This window comes from Acyrthosiphon pisum, chromosome A2, assembly GCF_005508785.2.
Source record: "Acyrthosiphon pisum isolate AL4f chromosome A2, pea_aphid_22Mar2018_4r6ur, whole genome shotgun sequence".
Classification (NCBI taxonomy): domain Eukaryota; kingdom Metazoa; phylum Arthropoda; class Insecta; order Hemiptera; family Aphididae; genus Acyrthosiphon; species Acyrthosiphon pisum.
In genome coordinates, this window is record NC_042495.1 from 1,977,439 (window position 1) to 1,999,877 (window position 22,439).

The 22,439-nt window shown below is 28.2% G+C and overlaps 1 protein-coding gene across 6 annotated transcripts in view; it reads left to right on the forward strand.

Moving 5' to 3' along the window:
* LOC100165174 (cGMP-specific 3',5'-cyclic phosphodiesterase) overlaps positions 1 to 22,439 on the forward strand; it is a 105,344-nt gene that overhangs the window by 44,738 nt on the left and 38,167 nt on the right. For all 6 annotated transcript variants that reach the window (XM_003247095.3, XM_001945891.4, XM_016807583.2 and 3 more), the window contains 2 exons: positions 3,015 to 3,283; positions 10,355 to 10,581. In XM_003247095.3, the coding sequence (XP_003247143.1) occupies positions 3,081 to 3,283; positions 10,355 to 10,581 (430 nt within the window). In that variant the 5' untranslated portion in view covers positions 3,015 to 3,080. The remainder of the gene's footprint in view (positions 1 to 3,014; positions 3,284 to 10,354; positions 10,582 to 22,439) is intronic.

The window sequence follows — 22,439 nt, forward strand, 5'->3', positions numbered from 1 at the left end:
CCCAAGCACCCCCCTATGTACGCCTATGTTAACAGGTTGATGTAATAACCGACACGAGACATATTTTGAATGGTGTGACGTTAATATACCAAATTGTCAATAAAATACAGTGTGCTTTAGTTCTCGATATGATAGGTTGACAAGTTCTCTGATTTAAAGAATCCGTTTTATTTATTTTTCATGGGTTGCTATTGAAAGGAAACAATGCGTTGAAGATTGTTTTAGTTTCTTTGTGTTATATTCAAACCTCTTTTAAGTTAATTTTTTAAAACAATTATATATTTTAATATTGAAATATTAATATTTCTTTTTACGGGGGAAATTGTGCGTGTTTGTTATATTTGGCTTACCATGGTAAAATATTATCATTCGTTTCATAGTTTTAGACAATATTTTGTTTTCGTATCATGTAAGAATATTTACATCATACAAGTCATGATTTCTAATAGAAATTTATTGTCATCACTTTGAAACAATTTTGAAACGAGAATACCATAAATGTATTAATATTTAATATGCATGAAGTTAGAAATGATTTATTATTAGTTGGAAAAAAATAACCATCATAGGCTTTGGATTTTTGTGGACTATTGTTGAGTATTCAGTACACGACTCATATGGCACAGAATATTATCTCATACCTGGGAGATTTACTGTTGGAATATTACAGTATAATATATTATATTTTTTAATTTTTGTGATTTGTAGGTACCAGATATTATTGCCAACGTTTTAGGCGTAGTAATAACCAATAACCACGATCTGTCCAATTTCTGCACCTGTTTCAATAAAAATAGAGCTATTTCTCAAAATAATTAACTTCCATGCTGCATTAATTGGGTTTATTGTTTGTTCGAAACAGTTATTTGAATACTCTAATGTAGTTATTAACATCTGGGAATCTTGATGCGTATAATACGCCCAGAATCGCGTTTTGGTATTAAATATTGAAAAGTTAATGTAGGTTAGCATTTAGATTCTTAGCATAAGCTTATTTGTCTAAAACCAACCGGAAATATGTAATGAGAATATTAATGTTTATAACTTTAAATTCGCGAACGCAACATCTCTAAAATATATATTTTTTTGAATTTAAAGTTTTTTTATTTTACAATGTAGAAAAATAATAATAATTGCATATGAATATTGTGATACCTATAATGAAGAAAAAATACAGTTCACAGAATACATTAATATCCTCGCACAGGGGAAACAATTATTGTTAATTAAAAACTAGTATATTATTAGTAGATATACTTCTACATTTATAACGATGGACACTAAATCGGGTCACGATACCACTACCTATTTTTTAAATATTTTTTACCCTTTTTGTGGATAACCAGGTTTAATAAGTTGATGCAATAATACTACTTAAGTCTTAGATAAAACGCTTTAGCTACATTATAGACCATTGAGTACGGAGTAACTTTGTAAGTTAAAAGAGTATTTTATATTATAGCTCAAAGAGGTTTGAATTTAAAACATTTAATAGGTACGACTAATGTTCAACATTTTAGCAGAGCCCCATAGTTGGATACAATATTTCCAAATTGCTTTGATGAAAAGTTTATAGATTAGTACCTACTTTAGTTGCTAATTTTGAGTGATTGTATGTTAAGAGATCGAAGACGGGGAAAGCGTTTATTTACGAATAATGTATTATTGTTTGTTGTCTTGGACAATTTTGCAGCTATGCGAAAACTGGAAATATCGTTACAGTATAGCATTTAGCGATAACTAAGTATCTATATAGGATACAATGCACTGTTGATAAAAAAAAAAATGGTAGACTATAGTTCATTGAGAATATGTCTTGCTAATGAAACATAAAGGTGGAATGTATGCATTTAGATTCATATACTTCCATGCCCAGTTCCTTGTATCAATTTTCAAGGAGGATGAGACGTTCTTGAATATGTGAAAAAGAAGTGGCGGGCCCATGACCATTGGCAAAGTCACCATGATAAGAGTAGTAATTACATAATGTGAATTGGTTGGATATGATTAAAGAAAAGAAAAGCGGCAACTGTATATTTTGCATTAATTGGTTTTGATAAAGAAGTGGATGAGCTGTAGCGGGCCGAGAAAAACTTGAAAGTACCTATAAGATGTCTTAAGAAGTTTTTCTTTAAATGATCATCCAAAAGTTGTCCAAGTCAAACGCTCTTTTACGATATTAATTACGGTGTCAACAATTATGATATGAGTTACGAATTAAGTTAGACATATATAATAAAAACGTGGAGGGGAATTCTATCTAGACTCAAATGACGCTTTGATAAATCATAATTGATTAGACCAGCTTTTAATGGTGGTGGAGATAGTGCGTACGATAACGTTTTACGTCCAACGCCAATATTTCTCAATGTAAATATAAAAAAATAAAAAACCATTACAAAGATAATCTTTATTGTTACACTACGCGCGTGTTTATCAAAAATTTTTATATAATGGGAATTACGCGTTGTAAATGATAAAAAAAAAAATAGAAAGAAGAAGAAGAAAATTGAAAAAAAGAGTTTCCGGGTCCATTAATATTGTATTATCAATGGTGATTTTGACTTGTTCGGAAACCGTGTGGGGGAGTTGTAGCAGCGTGCGAACGCAGATTGTTGTGTGCTGTGTCGGAGACGAAGATAAATTGCCCGCACGTGTCGCTATATAAATAATATAATATACATATAGACGGTGTCGAAAAATCAGAACGTTACACAGACGGCGTGGATTTCGCGGTATAACATTATAATATATTGTTACAATATTGTGTGTAAAAATCCTAAAAAAAAAAAATGTCCTATACCGCACGGACTATATCGTAATAATAATAATAATATTATATTCGACATATTATTATCACTACCATTGTCGTCGCGATCGGCCCAAAACGATGATATATTATTATATTGTTTTCGATGCGATTGTTAAAACCACACCCGGCACAATAATATTATTATTGCGTATCTATATAATACGATGATTAACGATCGGACGGTTTTATTTTTTGTTTCCAGGGTTCGGACGGGGCGGACGGGCCGAAGTCGTGCACCAGCTGTGGTTCAGTGATTGACCGGGCCACGATGGACTTGGACGCTGACGAGGTAGAGCGATGGCTGTGCGAGAAAGCGCCGCAAGACCTGGTGGACCGCGTGATCCGGGCACGGCTCCAGCACCGCACCGGGTCGTTGACGATAAATCGGGCGAAACGTGGCTCCATGACGTCTGAGATGTTCAACACTTGGCTGGCGTCGTCTCCGATCAAACGATCAAGGTCGCCGAACAGGTAACGAAACCGCTGCAGTATAGGTATATAATGGTAGTAGTTGCTACAAACTAATGCCTATAGTCCATAGGCGCAACTAGAGGCCAAAAACTGGAGGTGTTAAAATCATGCAGATGACATAGATCGCATACAATAATATTATATAATTTAATATCAATTTAATAACACCCGTTAGGGTGACCCACTTGTAACTACTGTACAGCAGAGCGACATACACTTACTCCCTTTTTTTTCATATGATTTTTCAATTTTTGAACTGAGGGGTGCTGAATCAAAGTCTGGGTTGAGCACTCCCCTAGTTGTGCCTACACCTATACGCTGTTATAATATTGTAATTTTATTTTGTTCATAAGACTCGTTGTTATGGACTATGTTGTTGAGTTTTGTACTCCACGCAAAGGAAGGGGGGACTGTTGGACCTGGAGTTCTGGGGCCCGGCTATTTTTTATTTTGTGGGATCGTTTAATGAATTTGTAATTTTTGAAATTTTGATAGAAATACTTGTTTTATTTTATTTTATTACAGGGTCCCAAATTTTGATGTGGACCTAAGTCCATGTACAAGTATTTTGAATATAATATTATGTTTTCATATTATTTTACGCTGAAAAAAATACAAAGTTTACTTTTATGGTAAATGTATACGCTATGGGGATTCTGTCTGTTGACATTGTGTCCACTCAATTAAAAAAAATAATATTCAGCTACCAAAGAAACGAAAAATCGAACTAGATAAATTTCAATTTTCAGTCCTGCGCAGAGTTTTCGTCAGAAATTAATAATTATTTAATATTGTGTTTGAAATTATTTTAAAAAATACTATTAACAAGCGGATAGTGTATAATAATATTTTATAAAAATGTATATAATTTATAGTGAATTTCTTAAGTTTCACCACGCTTTTAATTTCAATTTTATATGAGAAATTATGTGCTCGTGCGTAATATATATATAAGTGTGAATGACCTGACGAGTGTATGAACATAAACGCGTGCATGATATATACCTAGGTACGTAAATAGTACATTTTTATAGTACTATTGAGTGTAGGGCGTTGACTAATAGTTATATAGGCATAAAAAATTAAGTCTTTACTGTTTTTGTTATTAGTGAATCTGTCGTCAACAACAATTACTTCCAACGAGGATTAGGAACATTGCGCTGTAAAAATAATTTCTAAAAGTAGGGACGTTTTCACTGGATAGCCTTAACCATATTCGTTTCTAGTCCAAATACCCTGAATGACTATATTATGAGCCGTGTGTGCCTCCGAAAACATATTGTTTTTTCTTTTTAATTTCAACGTTATATTATTATTATGTCAAACATAATATTCTGACGAGGGCTGCATAATAAATTCGTAACGATATGCAAAGTGCAAACACACGACGACGACGGAAAACGTAATAGAACCTGCGCACGGTATGTCATAGTTAGCAGACCAAACTTATATTATGAGACCGAAAAGTCAAATTCCGTTTATGGATTTTTGTGGACTTGTCAGCGAACGAATTATTTTGTAAAGTCGTACGAGAGGTTGGAAGACAAATCTCCATTGATTTCGCCATCGTTTGACGTCGAATGAAATCCAAAAGAGTCGTGACAGATGTACGATTTTATACAATATTCGATGTTGGTTATTGATGGTTTTCCAATACGAAACATATTTCGCTTCTTTATACTTTGACTAGCCTGTCCCACGCACGCGCGCACGCATCCTCATTCACAGACGATTTCAAAAGTCTTTTTGTATTTTTGTATATTAATAATATTTCCACTTGAAAGAATAATAATATTATATGGACAGAATTAAATATCTCGTGCTTAAGCCAAATAAACATTTTCAATTTGCCACAGAATTGCAGCATAATATTATATTTATATATATTAACTTTCTTCGCCATCAAAACGACGTGTATCAAACATATTTCGTTAAAATTTTTAACTGGTAGATAATATTATATTGTTTATTGTTGCATATTTCTTTGAAAAGATAATGGGCCCAACTGAACGGGTTCGACAAATTATATGTTTTGAATAAAATTCCCTGATGTTTTGTACATAATATTATGCAATTTGCTACCTCGATCATTTCATAGAAACAGTTAAAAAACAGAAAACAAAGTGATTTCGTAGAATTTGATTTCTGAATTTTTATCATACCTCGTAAATATATGTAGAAATAATAAAACAAATGAATTCTACAAAATCACGTTTGCTTCTTGATGTTTAGGTGCAGCATGCTCGGTATATATGCTAATGTAGGGTCGATTTAATTATTTTCTTTAGTCAAACTACCTAGTACCTATGAAGAGGACGCTACACCCGCATGTGTTGTCCGTCTTACAAATGTAAAATATTGCAAAAACTGTTTTGCCGGGTAAGAACCACTCAGGCTGTAGTCCAAGCTAAGCAACTAAAGTAGGTGCACACTATAAAGAGAACAGTGGTGGTCAAATGATTTTGTCATGGGGGGGGGGGGGGGAGGGGGATACGGCTGATTGTTTAACATATGCATTATTTTATCATTAAAAATATAATTTATGGTTATGTCTAATATCAATTTATAAAATTATGGTAAATACAAACTTTATTTATAACTTAGGTATACAGACTGAAATACTGAACCACGGACATTCCCCCCAACCATTCCCCCCCTGGACTATTTTCGGTTTAGTAGGACATTTTCCCCCGACACATTTTTGATGCGGACATTTCTCCCCCATTTTTTTTAAAAGTTTACTATTTCATAATAATACTTTATTATTTAATATGAAAAATTTATTATTTTGTTATTAAATATTTTGCCTATAATTGTCTAATATTTTCAAATATTTTCTTGAATAAAATTCAAAAGCAATTATTAAATTGTCAAATATCCAAACTAGTCTTAACAACAACAAAAAAAAAATATGTGTTTAGAAATAACAAAAGAATTAGTAATCAAATGTTTTTTACAAAATGTATCAATTTTATGCCTGAATTTTTAGCTATTTTTTTTTAATTTTTAATGCTTAAAATATAAAATATATGCTTATTTTTTTTTTAATTTTTATTTTTAAAGTAGTTCAGTGGATCGAACAAATAGATTTATAACCTATTATATTTATAAAAAAAAAAAATATTTATATTGTATTTTATATTAAAAAAAATAAAAATAATTTCATATTAAATAATAAATAATATAGTATTATTAAATTCAATATTATTAGTCAATAATAAACTTAAAAAAAAAAATTTCGGGAATAAATGTCCACATCAAAAATATATCAGGGAGGGGAAATCCTACTACACCGAAAACAATCAGGGATAAAATGTCCATTTAACATACAGACTTTATAAATAAATTATAGTATTAACAATATTTTTGTTATATTAGTATATCTATTTTTTTGTTTTTTTTTTTGCTAATTCGTCCAGTACTTCGTTGGATGTTATATTTATAACCCCACAATGAACAGCCATAGAAAAAATATTACCGCTACGTCCACAACTTGATTTTCTGTAACGATATTAGTGGTCTTACTTATTTTTCATCCGCCGAGCGTTTAGAAGTAGTGCAACTTGCATCAAAATAGCTAATAATTTTTATTTTATAAACATAGTAATTGTGAAAATGTAAAATAGACAAAATAGTCAATATTACAAAAGACACCGACCGTATAATAGTAACTAGTAAGTAATAGTACTACACGGAACTACAGTAGAAAACACGAGTACGAAAGAGTAAAGACGAATCACAGTGATAACAAAATATTACGAGTTATAACAAATAATAAGCAATCGATATTTCAAGTTTTTAACCAACTAATGACCTGGGGCTGTTGGTACGTAATATTGTAAAATATACCTACTGATCGCACTATTGCCCGTATGGGCCAATGTTCTGGGAAAGTGTAGAGCTAGTTGTTATTGAGAATTCTCGATGATCGAGGGGGATAATTCGCATATTATATTTTGGGTAAACAACTAAATATTAATAATAACAATAATATCCTAGTTCCTTGATATTAGTCTAGATAATAATTAATAATAAAGTCATGTCATATAAACACGTATAAACATATTTTGACATTCTGTCGAAATTTACAATATTCGATAATTAATTTTTAGAAAAAAAATAGAACAACATTTAATGCATTATAGAATGTTAAACTTAATTGTAAATTGTTATAAATATTGAAAAAAAATTCATGGGGGGATCTATCCCCCTCATCACCACTGGTTTGACCGCAACTGAAAGAGAAGAACATTTACTGTGCGAGATCGTTTTTATTGTTTCAATATCAGAACTAAAAAAAATTATATAACTGAAAAACTTAAAAATAATGAATTTTAAAACTTGAATAACTTATTTTTAGTCCTGATATCGAATAAATAAAAACTTCGTTGCACAGTAAAATATGTTCCCTTTATGTGAAAATGATGTTGTTTATAGCTTGGCTTACAGCCTACCCACACAAAACGGTTTTATATATATTCTTATATTTATTATCCCTATATTTATATTCCTATATTCCTATATTCATTAAAAAATTCTTTAAAAAATCTGTATTTATTAAAAACATTTTTAAAAAAATCAATAAAAAAATATTTAAAAAATCTGTATTTATTAAAAAAATCAATAAAAACCTATATTTATTAAAAAAATCAATAAAAATCTATATTTATTAAAAAAATCGTTAATAAATGTGTATTTAAAAAAAAATCTATATTTTATAATAAATTCTTAAAAAATCATTAAAAAATGTGTATATATAAAAAAATCTATATTTTATAAAAATTTCTTAAAAAAATCATTAAAAAACTATATTTGATAAAAAAATCCTTAAAAAATAAAAAAAAAATATAATAATTAAAAAATCAATAATAATCTATATATTTTATTAAAAAAATCAAATAAAACCCTATATTTAATAAAAAAAAATCATTAAAAAATGTGTATTAAAAAAAATCTTAAAAAATCGTTAAAAAATCTGTATTTATTAAAAAAATCAATAAAAACCTATATTTATTAAAAAAATCAATAAAAATCTATATTTATTAAAAAAATCGTTAATAAATGTGTATTTAAAAAAAATCTTTATTTTACAAAAAAAATCATTGAAAAATGTGTATACATAAAAAAATCTATATTTTATAAAAATTTCTTAAAAAAATCATTAAAAAACTAAATTTGATAAAAAATCCTTAAAAAATAAAAAAAAAATATAATAATTAAAAAATCAATAATAATCTATATATTTTATTAAAAAAATCAATAAAAAAATCAAATAAAACCCTATATTTAATAAAAAATCATTAAAAAATGTGTATTAAAAAAATCTTAAAAAATCGTTAAAATACAGTATTTATTAAAAAATGTGTATTAAAAAAATCTTAAAAAATAGTTAAAAAACGTATATTTATTAAAAAATAAATTGCAAAATCTTTAAAACATCAGTATTTATTAAAAAAAATCGTTAAAAAAATCAATAAAAAATGTGTTTATAAAAAAATCATTAAAAAACTATATTTGATAAAAAATCCTTTTAAGAATCTTAAAAAATCAATAAAAAATCTAAATTTATTAAAAAAAATTCTTTAAAAAATAAAAAAAAAATATAATAATTAAAAAAATCAATAAAAATCTATATTTATTAAAAAAATCAATAAAAAAATCGTTAAAAAATCAGCATTTATTATATAAATCATTAAAAAATGTGTATAAAAAAAATCTTAAAAAAATTGTTAAAAACAGTATTTATTAAAAAAATTATATATTTTATAAAAAATTATTAAAAAATCATTAAAAAACTTTATTTGATAAAAAAACTACATGCAAATGTAGCCTCCTCTCAAAATATCACGAAATTCTAACTGAAATCAACTGATATAGGTACATATAAAACATTAATTCAAAAAAAAAAATAATTAAATTTTCAAACAGTTTTTTAAATTAAAAATCTCAATTTTGAAGGAAAAAAATTGTATTCATTGTCTTTAAGTTTAATCCCCTCAATGATTACCTATCAGATAAAAAAAAATATATTAATATTATAATGTCTGTAACATTACATTGTAGTCCATTCTACATAATTTGAGTATGTTAATATTTTACAGTGATTTAATAAGAATAATAAATTGCCGTTTGATTTTCAAAGAAATATCAAAATTTTTCTTTGTAAATATCTCAATCTCTTAAACTTTAAAAAGTACTCACTTTGTACACACTATTATTATTGCTTAAATATTTTATAAAACATATGATTTAAAGCTTATAAAACCCAATTTGCCATAATGGTTTTGTTTAAAGAACTCAAGGTTATTCAGCTTGAAGTAATCTTTTATACATACAGTCCCCAGCTTATAAGACGTTTTTTTTATTAGATCAAATCTTTGAAACTAATATTTTATAGATATATGATATTTTCACATAAACAAAATACATTTATTTTTAACAATATGTAGCTTTGATATAAATTAAACAATAATAAATTATAATAAAAACAATTAAAAAAAACAATAATATACTGCAGATAATTACTATGTAAGTACACTCAATATATTTTACAATTTTTAGTTTCTGAGCAAAGCGATGTGTCTTTTATCTGATATCGATGTTACACTGAGCAGTAAGTGCAAACAAAATAAAAAGAATATTTGTTTAAGAAAAAACTAATTTGCTGTTGGATATTTTTTGCACCTAGTGCAATGTTAAAATCGTACAAGAAAAGTATTTAAATCTAACATTATATTATTATTGTTGTATTGTAACCAACGGAAAGCAGGTATAACATTACCTATTTATATTCCGAAGTATTTGATGGCTATATTACAATATTGCAATAATGTTATTACATTACCTACCTATATTAATCCAATGTGTATTATAGTCGTGTGTTGATAAAGGTAAAATTATGTAAATATAAACATATATTGTGCTTATACTATCAAAGTATATGTACCCACCTTTATATTTTATGATGTTGTATCGTATATATTATGTAATAGAATTGGATGTTTATTTGTTGGATGTAATATAATAGTACCACGTTATTTATCCGATCAAAAACCTTTATGATTTCAACAGAGTGACACGGAGCAGTGGCGAATGGAGACATCATTTGGGTTTGTTAGACGAAGGGGAGCTTTTTATGGAGCTCATTCGGGACGTGTCGAACGAATTGGATATCGACGTCCTATGTCACAAGATACTTGTCAACGTCGGTATATTAACCAGAGCCGATAGAGGTAGTCTATTCCTGGTGAGAGGCAGACATCTGGTGGCCAAGCTGTTCGATGTAACTGTAGACACGGGTAAGAATTTGTTCGTATATTGAGAGTCGTAGTTCGTCTGTATACAGTTAAATATGATTTTTCTGATGATAAAACTTTTAGTACCTATTTCAAATATCGCGTGGCTTTCGACTAGGATTTGGTAGCAAAGATTTTTTTTATGACCATATTGCGTCGGAAAGGTCATTTCTGTAAAAGAATTTGTTTCGTTTTATTTTGATTTTAAATAAACAGAGTTTATTTTTATACACGAGTAAACGTATTCTTATTGCTCTTATTATTACAGTTCTTTGAATTTAAAAAATAAATACATTTTACTGTGTTGAAAACTACGCAAAACTTGGTAAATGTATATCGTATTTTTGTATACATATGTATATTATATTGATCTTATTTTTTTACTTTCCTACTCCATCTTACGATTTCAATAATCTTAAAATTGTCTTTTATACTCGAGATTGAATCATATTGCGTAGGTACGAGAGTACGCCAATTCTGTTGAATTTCACAAAATGAAAATATGATATTATGCGAGTGAGTGAAGGGATAAATACCAATAAAAATTTCTAAATTTAAAAATTGTTAAAGTCAAAAACCGTTCATATTTATTTTTAGTTTAGAGATACGTTTTTTTTCAACTGATAGATCAGTTTTATTTTTTAAACGAAGTAGAGTTAAAAATATATCATGCGAGAAACAAATATAATACAAATCAAAATTATGGAGTAAAAAAATATAATGCGCACAGCTGGGACAAATAATTAAAAAAAAATTGCATTTGTTATATTTTTATGCTTCTTTGAAAACTTTAAATGTTTTTTCGGCTATTTATTTCGAAGTATCTAATGGCATAATTTACGAATTTTTTAATTTCATTAATTTGCCATAGTACGTTAATGTTGCGGAATAAAATTAAGATAAAATAAAACATTATTTTCATTCATTCTAAATACTAATTAAATTATCATACGTATATAGTAATGTATCTGAGTATTTTGTGCAATATACAGATATATTTATATACACACATTAAACATAACATATTGTATAAAAGACAAATTAAATTAAAAATATTAATGAATGAATATGAAATTATTATTTAGTTAAAGTTGATGTAGGTATATATTTATAATATATTGTGTAATACGACTATACGAGCATAAATTGTGTGGAACGCACGGAAACGAGAGAAAGCGATGTAGGTATATTCATTAAAGTATACTTAAGCCAAATATAGTTTTAGAATATTATTACTATCAAAATTGTTTTAAATGGATATTACGTTGCTTGAATCTCATAAGGATTATAATCACTATAATACGCATTGCAGACCGATGATGATTTTATGTGTACCACCAACAGCTATAGTCATACCAAAAACGCATATTAATGATTTATACATTGTAGAAGATAAACGTTTCCTCGACGTCATGTCTGTACGGTTTTGAAATAAAGCTCATTATATGTTCCAAAATAACGGGGAAATAGAAATAGACGCATGTGCAAATTACTAATTATTAATATATAAGTAAATAATTCATTGGCCATAGTTTTTTATCTCTGGATAAATTATTATTGTTTTCTGTACAATTATTATAGGAAGCAATTAAAACGTGAAAATATATCCAATGCAAGTTATCTACGCATAAATAATCGTATCAAATCGGATGATGAAAATTATAATTGATTTGTTTTAAATGCCAACATGTATGAAATAAAAAAAAACATTTATAATAATGACCGTGATAAAAAAAAAGTTTATTTATTAAAAACATATATACGTACGCACACAATTGTTTTATATTTTCTGTCGAATAAGTAAAATATTATTGGAAATGTTAGTTTTTTATCAGTTTATAATAATTTATGGTACACAGTTGATTTTTAATAACTGAACATTTCGATAACACGTATTAATTTATTTCCTCGTTGCCGTCGTCGATTTATAAATATGTAATTTACCATGTGTGTGTGTGTGTGTGTGTATTAGTAGTAATATAGTGTTGTTATTACAAAAGGCTACAATGAATTTAATTTTTTTTTCGGACTTTATTAAAAAAACAAATTTAAAAAAAATCTTATGAGAATAGTTTTAAAAAAGTTGGGTAAGTGGATGTCGCTCTGCAGTACATTAGGTTACAAATGGGTCACTGTAATGGAAGGTGTTTAATTTGAATTCAATGATATAATACCAGTGTATAAGAAAAACGATTCTGAGTGAAAACGGTCAGTCAGCCTATATGATATTATTAAGTATATGTGATGATATAAAGGTGAATAAAGTAATTCATATTATATAACCTATTTACGTGGAATCTTGTTTTAAATTTTCAATTCTTAGCTATAAAAGTTGAACATTTTATAAATTTTTAACTACAAAATAATTATTAAATTTTAAATTTGATAAGTACCTAACCTAACCAAAAAAAAAAATTGTATTGATATTTATAGAAAAAAAACTAAATAAAATGGAAACTGAAAATGTCCGTAAACAGCTCAAAGTAAGTCAATATATTTGGAAAATGTTATGGTGTACTAATATAAATATTTAGTCAAAATGTCATGTACATACGTTCATTTGTTTTCGAGTTGTACCCAAAACCAAAATCGATTTTCTCGAAAACAGATTTTGCGTAAAAATTCCAGTTTTTCCTTAATTTTTCTTTTGTTTTTCACATCGCGTATGAAAACTACTGGGACATATTCACTTTTGCCCCCCCCCCCCCCCAAAGTACCAACTAGATTCACTTTCCTATCAGAAAAGATACTGTTAAAGAAAATCCAAGCATTTTTACTGTCCTAAAAGGTGATGATGGACACAAAAAAAAAAATAAATAAATAAAAACACACATCATTGTAAAATCAATACATTCATCGCTCCGCTCAGAATCTAAAAACACACATCGTTGTAAAATCAATAAGTTGATCTCTCCGTTCAGAATCTAAAATACCCCTATTTAAAATAATAATTACAAAATCTTGAATATTTCAAAATTAAATGATAATATAATATATTATTATAAGCAATACGTTTAAAAAAATTGTAATGTATTTGAATAAAATATTAGCATTTAATCATTATAAAAATAAGAACAATAATGCTATATCATTAGTGGGTAGGTATCAAAACGTACGTTGAAGAGTGATTAAACGATTTTTACAATAGGTATTCATTAAATGTACGTTTACAATCAAAATGTCATCATATTTTCATTTAACGAAAACAATATAGACAAAATGTTGTGTTCGAATTGGTTTTAAAACAAAGTGGTTTTAGATGAATTCCGTGTAACATAAATAATGTAACTATACAATACATACCTAAAATTATTATACTCGTACACAAACTGATATAATTCTACTGTTATGAATGACATTAAAGTACCACAACAAACCTAAAATAAAAAATAAAAATGCGTTTACAGTCGTGAATGTCTGTCGAATCTGTGTGATTTTTCACCTGTGTAATATAAACGCAGTTATGGTTCGCTGACAGGTGTATTTTTGTCGTTGCACGTGGTACAATAATGATTTAATAACGAAACTCGTTTAAACTCATCTAGGGTATAATACTGTAATCGCTTGGAAAAATATTATTAACGATACGTTTTAAAATTTATAAAATATGAAAATATTAAAATTTCTATTTGTCGAGTTTCCATAGCTGTGTTCATCATTACTAATATTATTGATATAATATTACAATGCAAAACCAAAACGACAAACGGACTTTTGATGAGTGTGTTTTATATAATATTATAACTATATATTGTATTAGTCCGAATAATGTCAATTTTATGTAAATAACAATTGTTTACACTTTCAAAATATTCTTATTATTCTTATTGTTATTTGCGTTGATAATTTATATTTTAGGTGACATATTGTTTTTTTTTTAAACCACAATGGAGAACATAATATTATGCACTGTATTGATTTCTTAGAACTAAAACGAGTTACTGTCTTGCGCGTAAATGATCAAGTGCCAAAATTAAGTTATATTTTTAAATATCGTATGCTTTTTTTGAAAATTTAGTTACGTGATTATTTCGTTTTTAAATTAAATTACGGCAGGTACCTACCTATTAAATAACGCAATATTTAAACATTTTTGTTCAACAGCCTGACATTCTATTTATTTTAAAAATTACCTTTTCATAGTAGAACATTTTTAATTCAAGCAAAATAAACCGAATTTAAAAACGAATATTAAAAATCTCTAAATTCAAGAATTTCAACTTGTTTAAGCAAGCGCAGCGTTGGAATGTAATAATATACCGTACTACGTTTGATATTAAAGGAATACATATTGTTTTAATTTAGATTTATCAAATAAACATAATAACTTAAAATTTGCCTCTATAAATGTCCATTTGTATAATAACTGTAGGTTAAATAGAATAGATGAAATAAAACAATGTATTGTCCTTGTATGGTCGTGTCACATATTATTTATATAAACTAAGTACCCCGAGTATACACTTTCCAGTGTAAACACATTACGAGTGGTGCGCAATTATTTTTCCACGTGAAACGGTATACTTAACTTCTTCTCATTCGCTTTTGTCGTTGAATATTATGTGGTACACAGAGGTTCTTTAAGCGAGGAATTTGAGAGGAATGTTATTGTTTCATATATCAACGAAAAATTAGGGAACAAACGAACTTATTAAAATGGTAATTTGTTAAATACGCGGCATTTGAGTAAACTGCGTTTTTAATAATATAGGTTAGGTACCTACCCACCTGCCGTATACGAGATCGGTGCCTAAAGTGTTCGTGAATTATTAATGAAACGTACTCACAATAATAAGCATTCAGCATGATATAACTGCTGTACGCACGATACACCGGTTTTGGCTTAAATGTAAATTATATTTACAGTGGATACACTTTAAAGTCAAATATTATAATTCGTACGCGAGGCTGAAACATTTGCACGAATAAGTAATATGGAGACCGATCGCAGATTTAATACCTTTAGCATGTTACAGTTCTCGTCGAGTCGCTTATAATTATTATTATTGCATAATATTTATCGTGGAGCCAGCGAGTTTCACCGAGGAAAATTTGTTCTTTTGTTTTTCGGTTACTCTTTATACCTAATATATTATTCGAACGCGTCGTAATAATTGTAAAACGATTTCGCGTGTGTCTTTATCTCGTACAGAATATATTATAATATTTAGTAAGATAAAAACGTAAGACACATTCTTAAATCTGATTCTCTTTACACTCGTTATTCTTTTTTTCATACGTCAGTTACCGAAAATATAGCCACATAACATATAATATACACACAACAGACAGTACAAAATCAATAGTTATACCCCACTACCCCGCAAATACATTCGGACTGCGCTATAGTTAAAACAACAAACAATAATAATAAAAACCACACTAAGTACAAATAGTATTCGGGAGATTGTGTGTAAAAAAAAAAAACAAAAGAAAGAACACTCAATTGTATTAAAATAAAACCGTAGTTATTGATTAGTGTAAAACCGAAACTATATTTCGCATCTCCAACGTCACTACAGCGTAGAGTATAGGTATACCTGCTGTGAGGATCCAATAATGATTTCAATTCTGTTTAAATAACTCTAATTCGATTCTCTTGTGGATTATTATTAAAGTGACAGAACAATATTGATTTGCGAACGCAAAAATCATTCAACCCTCAGTCGTAGAACGTTTAATGAAACGATGAATTATTACCAAACAGCTTAGGGATAGTAATTAGCAATGTCGAAGAGTAACTTAGTTACAAATTAGTGTAATGAAATTACTTTCTAAGTAATTTGACGGTAATTTGATTGCATTTTATTGTAAGTCATTTATACAAAGTTACATTTTTGTAGTAAAATTACCAGGCTACTATCGTTACTTTATTTTATTTTTTATAAATACATTTTGAGAAACAATTGATAGTATGTGTAACAATATAAAATTTAAACACTATTTTTTAACAGTAAAATATTTATTATAACTAAATTAATAGGTACCTAGGTAGGTATAGGTAGTAACTAGTAATTTTAAATTGGTAATTTAGAAAAAGTATTGATATTTAAAATTAATATAAAGAGTAAAATGTGTTAAACAAGTATTGTTTTCTTTAGTTCTTAAATAAACATTTTATATGATTTCATATTTTTGATTGACGCAATTACTTAGTTAATGCATTTATAATATAATTATTAAGCTCCAGTGATATTTTTGAGAATAAAAAGTAACTTTTATGGTAATGAAGTAACTTTTTAGCGCAAAAGTAGGTACTTGAAGGCCAAATAGAAAAAAATAACTTAGAAATAATTTAATTACACTTTTGAAAGGTAATTCGTATTGTAATTTGTAGGTAATTTAATTATCAAAAAAAGTAAGTTCCCAAACATTAATAATTAGCCAAAAACGTGAAGATGTTGTTAAAAACGTTGGCTTTTTTTGGTGCTATACAGTTTTGCTATTTAATCCGTTAAAGCAATGAATGCATTTAGATTATTAAACGAACAATTTTGTTTAGGTTCGACCATTTTCTCTGAAGTCTCAAATTTGGTCGTCCAAATAGGTTTTTGTTGGGTCTTATAGAGCCTAAATACAATAACGTTGATAACTCGACTACCAAAAAAATGTCCAAAATAGTTTTTCATTATTTTCATTTAATAATCGTGGACTTAGTCAAATGGTTTTATAATTTTTTATGCTATATCATGCTACATTTTTAATATCATTCCTAAATATTTACGGCTTTCGAAATAATTATTATTTATCGGTCTTCGGACGAAATTCAACGACAACGCCAATCTGGTAGCCGGTGGGTGCATAGTACTTGTCTATATTGTTATTTCGTCAAAACTGAACACTATAGTAATAATAATAATCCTATCAGCTTTACCGATTTTAGATAATGCTCTTTGACCGCGCATGCTTGAAGATTAAATTATTATTAAATGTTAATTTATATATAACTGGCGAGTTTCAATTTGGGTACGCTGCACAGTTGACAGATGTCAACCCGAAATTATCGGACAACTGATACTTGAGAGAATTAATAGTCAAAACAATGACGGTAGGCTTAGTGGGACACATCCACTATACATAATATACCTAACTAAATGCACGCTACACGTGCTTTTGAAATATCACTTTATCGCGTAAAAATATGAATAAGAATCGCGATTTTCGAACGACCGTCATTTTACGTCTCTGACTAAATATAGCTTGGAGGTATTCGGTTTTTTCTTCTGTTTCTCGTTTTATCGTGCGATATCCCTTTGGAAATTTTACGACGAAACGACGATCGTCGTGCGCCGGCAGAACAATATAATGAAATACTATCCTCATGTACCTTTGTACTATATTTTTATAATATTATACATCCATAAATAAGTTAACTTTTAAAACGGCTATTCCGATGCGTATAAAATAATACATTTTCAATTTTACGACGTCAGACTTTATCCGTATATAAAATGAAAACAAATGAAATAAAACGTGAATAAATTATGATATTACCTACGTATATTCTATCCGTGCAAATGAAATATATAAAATTCTTGGATGGAAGAATACACCAATAGTATGTAATAAAATATACCCAAAACGAATTCTCTTTATTTTATGTCTCAAAGTACAGAGACGAATTATGTAGTAATCTTTTATTAGTTGGGTGACGTTTCTGTCTGGCCACCACTGTGAATTCCATTATGACCTTCTTAATATGTGACGTAGTCACTATAGTCTTATACACAGAAACAGACTTATATAATACTAGCCGACCCGTCACAGCTTCGCCCGTGATTGGTTTTTTATTTTGCCTCCGAACGTTGATATGTATAATTTTTTATTCAAATTTTATCGTTTAATGTGATCGGAAAGTAAATATAAAAAATGGTTAATGAAAACGTATTGAAATGTTTCTAGTGGTAATAATGAAAAATATATTTTTATCAAAAATAGCTGATCCCGTGCACTTCGTTGCCCGTTAAATGTAGGCACCAGGACTCTTATGACTCAAACTTTGTTAAATTCGTTATTTAATAATCGGTGTATGGTGTTCAAAACTTATCTTAACTTTTCCGTGGCCCAGAATAAAAATTCTGGTTCGCGGCAGTATATTATCAGGTAGGCAATCTACCTACGGTAGATCGCGGACCCCGTGCTGTTTGTACGTAAGTGTATGATTTAACTCTAAAGTATCAAAGTTATACCAAGTTTGTCGTGTTTACTTAATTCCACCTACGGTGGATTAATATACCAATCAATTATAATTATAATTATAATCAATTAATACAAAATCCTAACCTAACCTAACCGTACTAAAATCCAATGAATAAAAAAACCAAATTTAGTCCTTATTAAATTAATCTATCTTCTTTCCAGAGGACTAATCTACACACAAACATTTATACCAAGCTGAACCCGTGCACTTCGTTATCAGTAAAAAATTGCAACTTAAAAAAATTTTGATTGTTCAACTGTTTTTGGATGTAACTTGCTGCAATGTTCAATAATTTGATTTGGTGCTAGCTTGTACCTGATCTGCCCAAATAACCAATGGAAACCAATAATAAATAAATACTAATTTCTACTGTAGACTGTAACCAATGGCAACTATTTAAAAAGTAAATAAAAATAAAATTTCCAATTTCTATCGTGAATCTCGAGATCCCTGTTTGAGCACCTCTTTAAAATGCGATTTTCGAAAAATCCTTTCTTAGCGCACGTCTACATCATAATAGCTATCTGTATGCCAAATTTCAGCCAGATCCGTCCAATGGTTTGGTCTGGGCGTTGATGAATCACCCAGGACAAGTCTCTTTATATATATAGATACTAGACTATGGAACTCGTGTCATCAAATCAACGTTGTTTCGCCATTTTTATTGGTCGAAAAATTGACCCGGATTACCTAAACAATATAATACAAGTACCCACCCTATCTTCGGCATTACGGTACACCTGAATAGCTTGAGATTTTTATATCCATATGGACGTTTTTCCACATAATATACCGAAACATGGCGAACGAGTTTGAATCATGTTGGATTCGTTTTATACACGGAGTTCTTAATCTAGTGTAATAGTAAATAATAGCTATAGAAATCGGTGGGCTTATATTACCTAACATAACTACTATCGTCTATCGCCGTGGAAAATATGTTCATAAATGGACAGAGAATAAAGTGAGCTTTAGACAATAGACTGTTATTATAATATTAGAAACTTTAATAAGATCCCTGGCAGGCTTTATGTATTATGAAACACAATAGAACGCCACAGCCTATGTGTGTACAACAACAATAAAAAAAAAAAAACGTTGAAATACTCAAATATAAAATTGAACACCTTAATTAAACTACTTTAAGTATATTATAAAATGTATGATTCTTTATCTCAGTGTTCGTATTACATACTTAGCTAATTTATTTTAGTTGTATTTATTATTATGTGATAGTTATTTCAGACTTGACTAGGCAATAAACAATGTAGGTTGCCTAAACATTTTAATTTTATTATTTGTGATAAGTATATTTTATTCACTGGTATTGACAATCGGTAAATAAATAATAACGTACAAATCGTCGGGAAAATATAGGAAAATAAAATACCCGTTTAAACAATGGTAGGAAAAATATCTGGACGGAATGTATTGAGTTTTTTGCAAACTATAAATACAATAAATAAATCAAACTGTTTCCGATCGGTAAATTAATAATAATTTTCTTAGTAAGTACTAGCGGAAAAACCTCTTCGTACCTACGTTTAAATCGATAGACCAACATTTTATTGTTGTTTGTGATAGCTATAAAATATTATTTAAATTTCCCGATTTGTCAATATAATATTATGAAATTAATTTATTTCATAAATAGTTTTGATTTGGCTTAATAACTAAAACTCGAGATGTAAAGTTTTCAACAAAATTGGATTTCCGTAGAATACAAGGAATTTTAATTAACACAGAACCACTATCGTTTTATATTCTATGTATTGTGAACTGTTTGCTTATTATCTTTTATTTAATTTGCTCGTGTACAACGTAATCCCAGGGGATGAAACCGTGGAACAGAACGATCAATTAAATGTGGCTTTTGTCTGAGAGAATCCTTCCTTCCGACGGCGGACAAAGCGATAATCGTCGAACGTCATTCGAGGCTTTTTTTATTTATATATATATATTATATTAAATTGAGAAAGACTAAAATAGGGGTTGTTTTACACAATATGTCAAGCTCATTGTTGGCACAACTAATGTATAACGTGTGAATGAGAAACCCATCAATCTAAAACGTTCGTTTTAAGCCTGAAAATCATGCATCAAACATGGACGTCGACCAAATACGATATTTTTCATTCGATCACTGAACCATCGTGGTTTACCTATGTCATATATATATATATATATATGCCGTGCAACAGGCGTCAATCAAACCTTTAGGTATACAAGAGTTGGTTTTCAATTTTATTCTTCGGAAATTCAATGTTTCCTTTGTTAACCACAAGCCACGAAACACGAATGGCACACGAAATGAGATTGATGGTTTCTATATTAGTTTATTGTAGATAGACGTCTTTTTTTTTATCGACAGTCAACAATTTATTATTGAAATTATATTTTATTTTTTATTTTTTTGCATCTTCAATCTCCGCGAATGCGTTCGTTCTACATGAATAACATAATAATAATAATAATAATTATTATTTTTATTTTCCCTCACGTTCTCGTATTTACACAGTTAAAACAAATATAACGAGTACGATATTATACATATAGTACAAAATAATAATAATTGTTGTATAATATACATATCATTAAACATTTAAACTAATGGAATATTCTCCAAGTTATAAAAATATGTATATCAAAAGTTTATTATTTTAAACTTAATTATATTTTAAATTAAAATGTTTAAGATATCAAAGACAATATACGCAATTCTAATTTCGGAAATAGTGTGTAGTGTAGTTTGACATACTAACTGGTTTAGAGTAATTTATTCACCCAAACTACACACCAGAAATATCTTTTAAAACAACGTTAAATTATTATTTATTTTAATTTATACTACAGAACTGTACGAGGTAAAAACATAAAAATTTAACTATTATAAGTAGACAAGTAGTTAATTTTTTTTTATATTTATAATATTATAGTCTATTAAATCTATTGTAATTTCAACATTTTTAAGGAAAAAAGTACATTCAATTCTAAAATATTAATTTTCTTTAAATATAATTATTCAGAGTGTATGTCAACTTTAATGTCATAGATAATATCCTTGTATCTATATAAGTTTATAAAAATATTTGGTTTTTACCATGTGACCTACCAGAGATGGTTTTGTATTCCAAGCCGTGGGATGTTTTTGATGTAAGCTGTTAAAGCGAACGCAACGAAAAATTGATTTTTTAGTGACTGACGAAAAATATGAAAATACAGTAAATGCAATTTGCACATATTTCGCGTATAACTCAAAACCTAATGATCATCGCAAATGTTTTTTCGGAACCAACCTTTTTAATAAGTTCAAATATTAAAATGTTTTTGATAAAATATTTGTTTAGTGTTTTTTTACAAAAATATGGTAAGTACACCTATATTTTTTAGGATAACCCAAAAACTAATAATTTCCATGATTATTTTTTTGGCAACCTCGATAAATAAATAATATGTTTTTGCAAACAAAAAAATTAAATAATGGTTAGGGTGCTAAATTAGATTTGTTCCCAGTGTCTCACATAGGGAAAACTTATAACCTTTTTTAAGCGCTTAAAAAAAATTATTAGCATATTATTATACCTTTGACTCAGCTGTAATAATAGAATGTTCGACATCGAATATTATTGAATATTATGGATGGTAGCATAACATTCCCTCA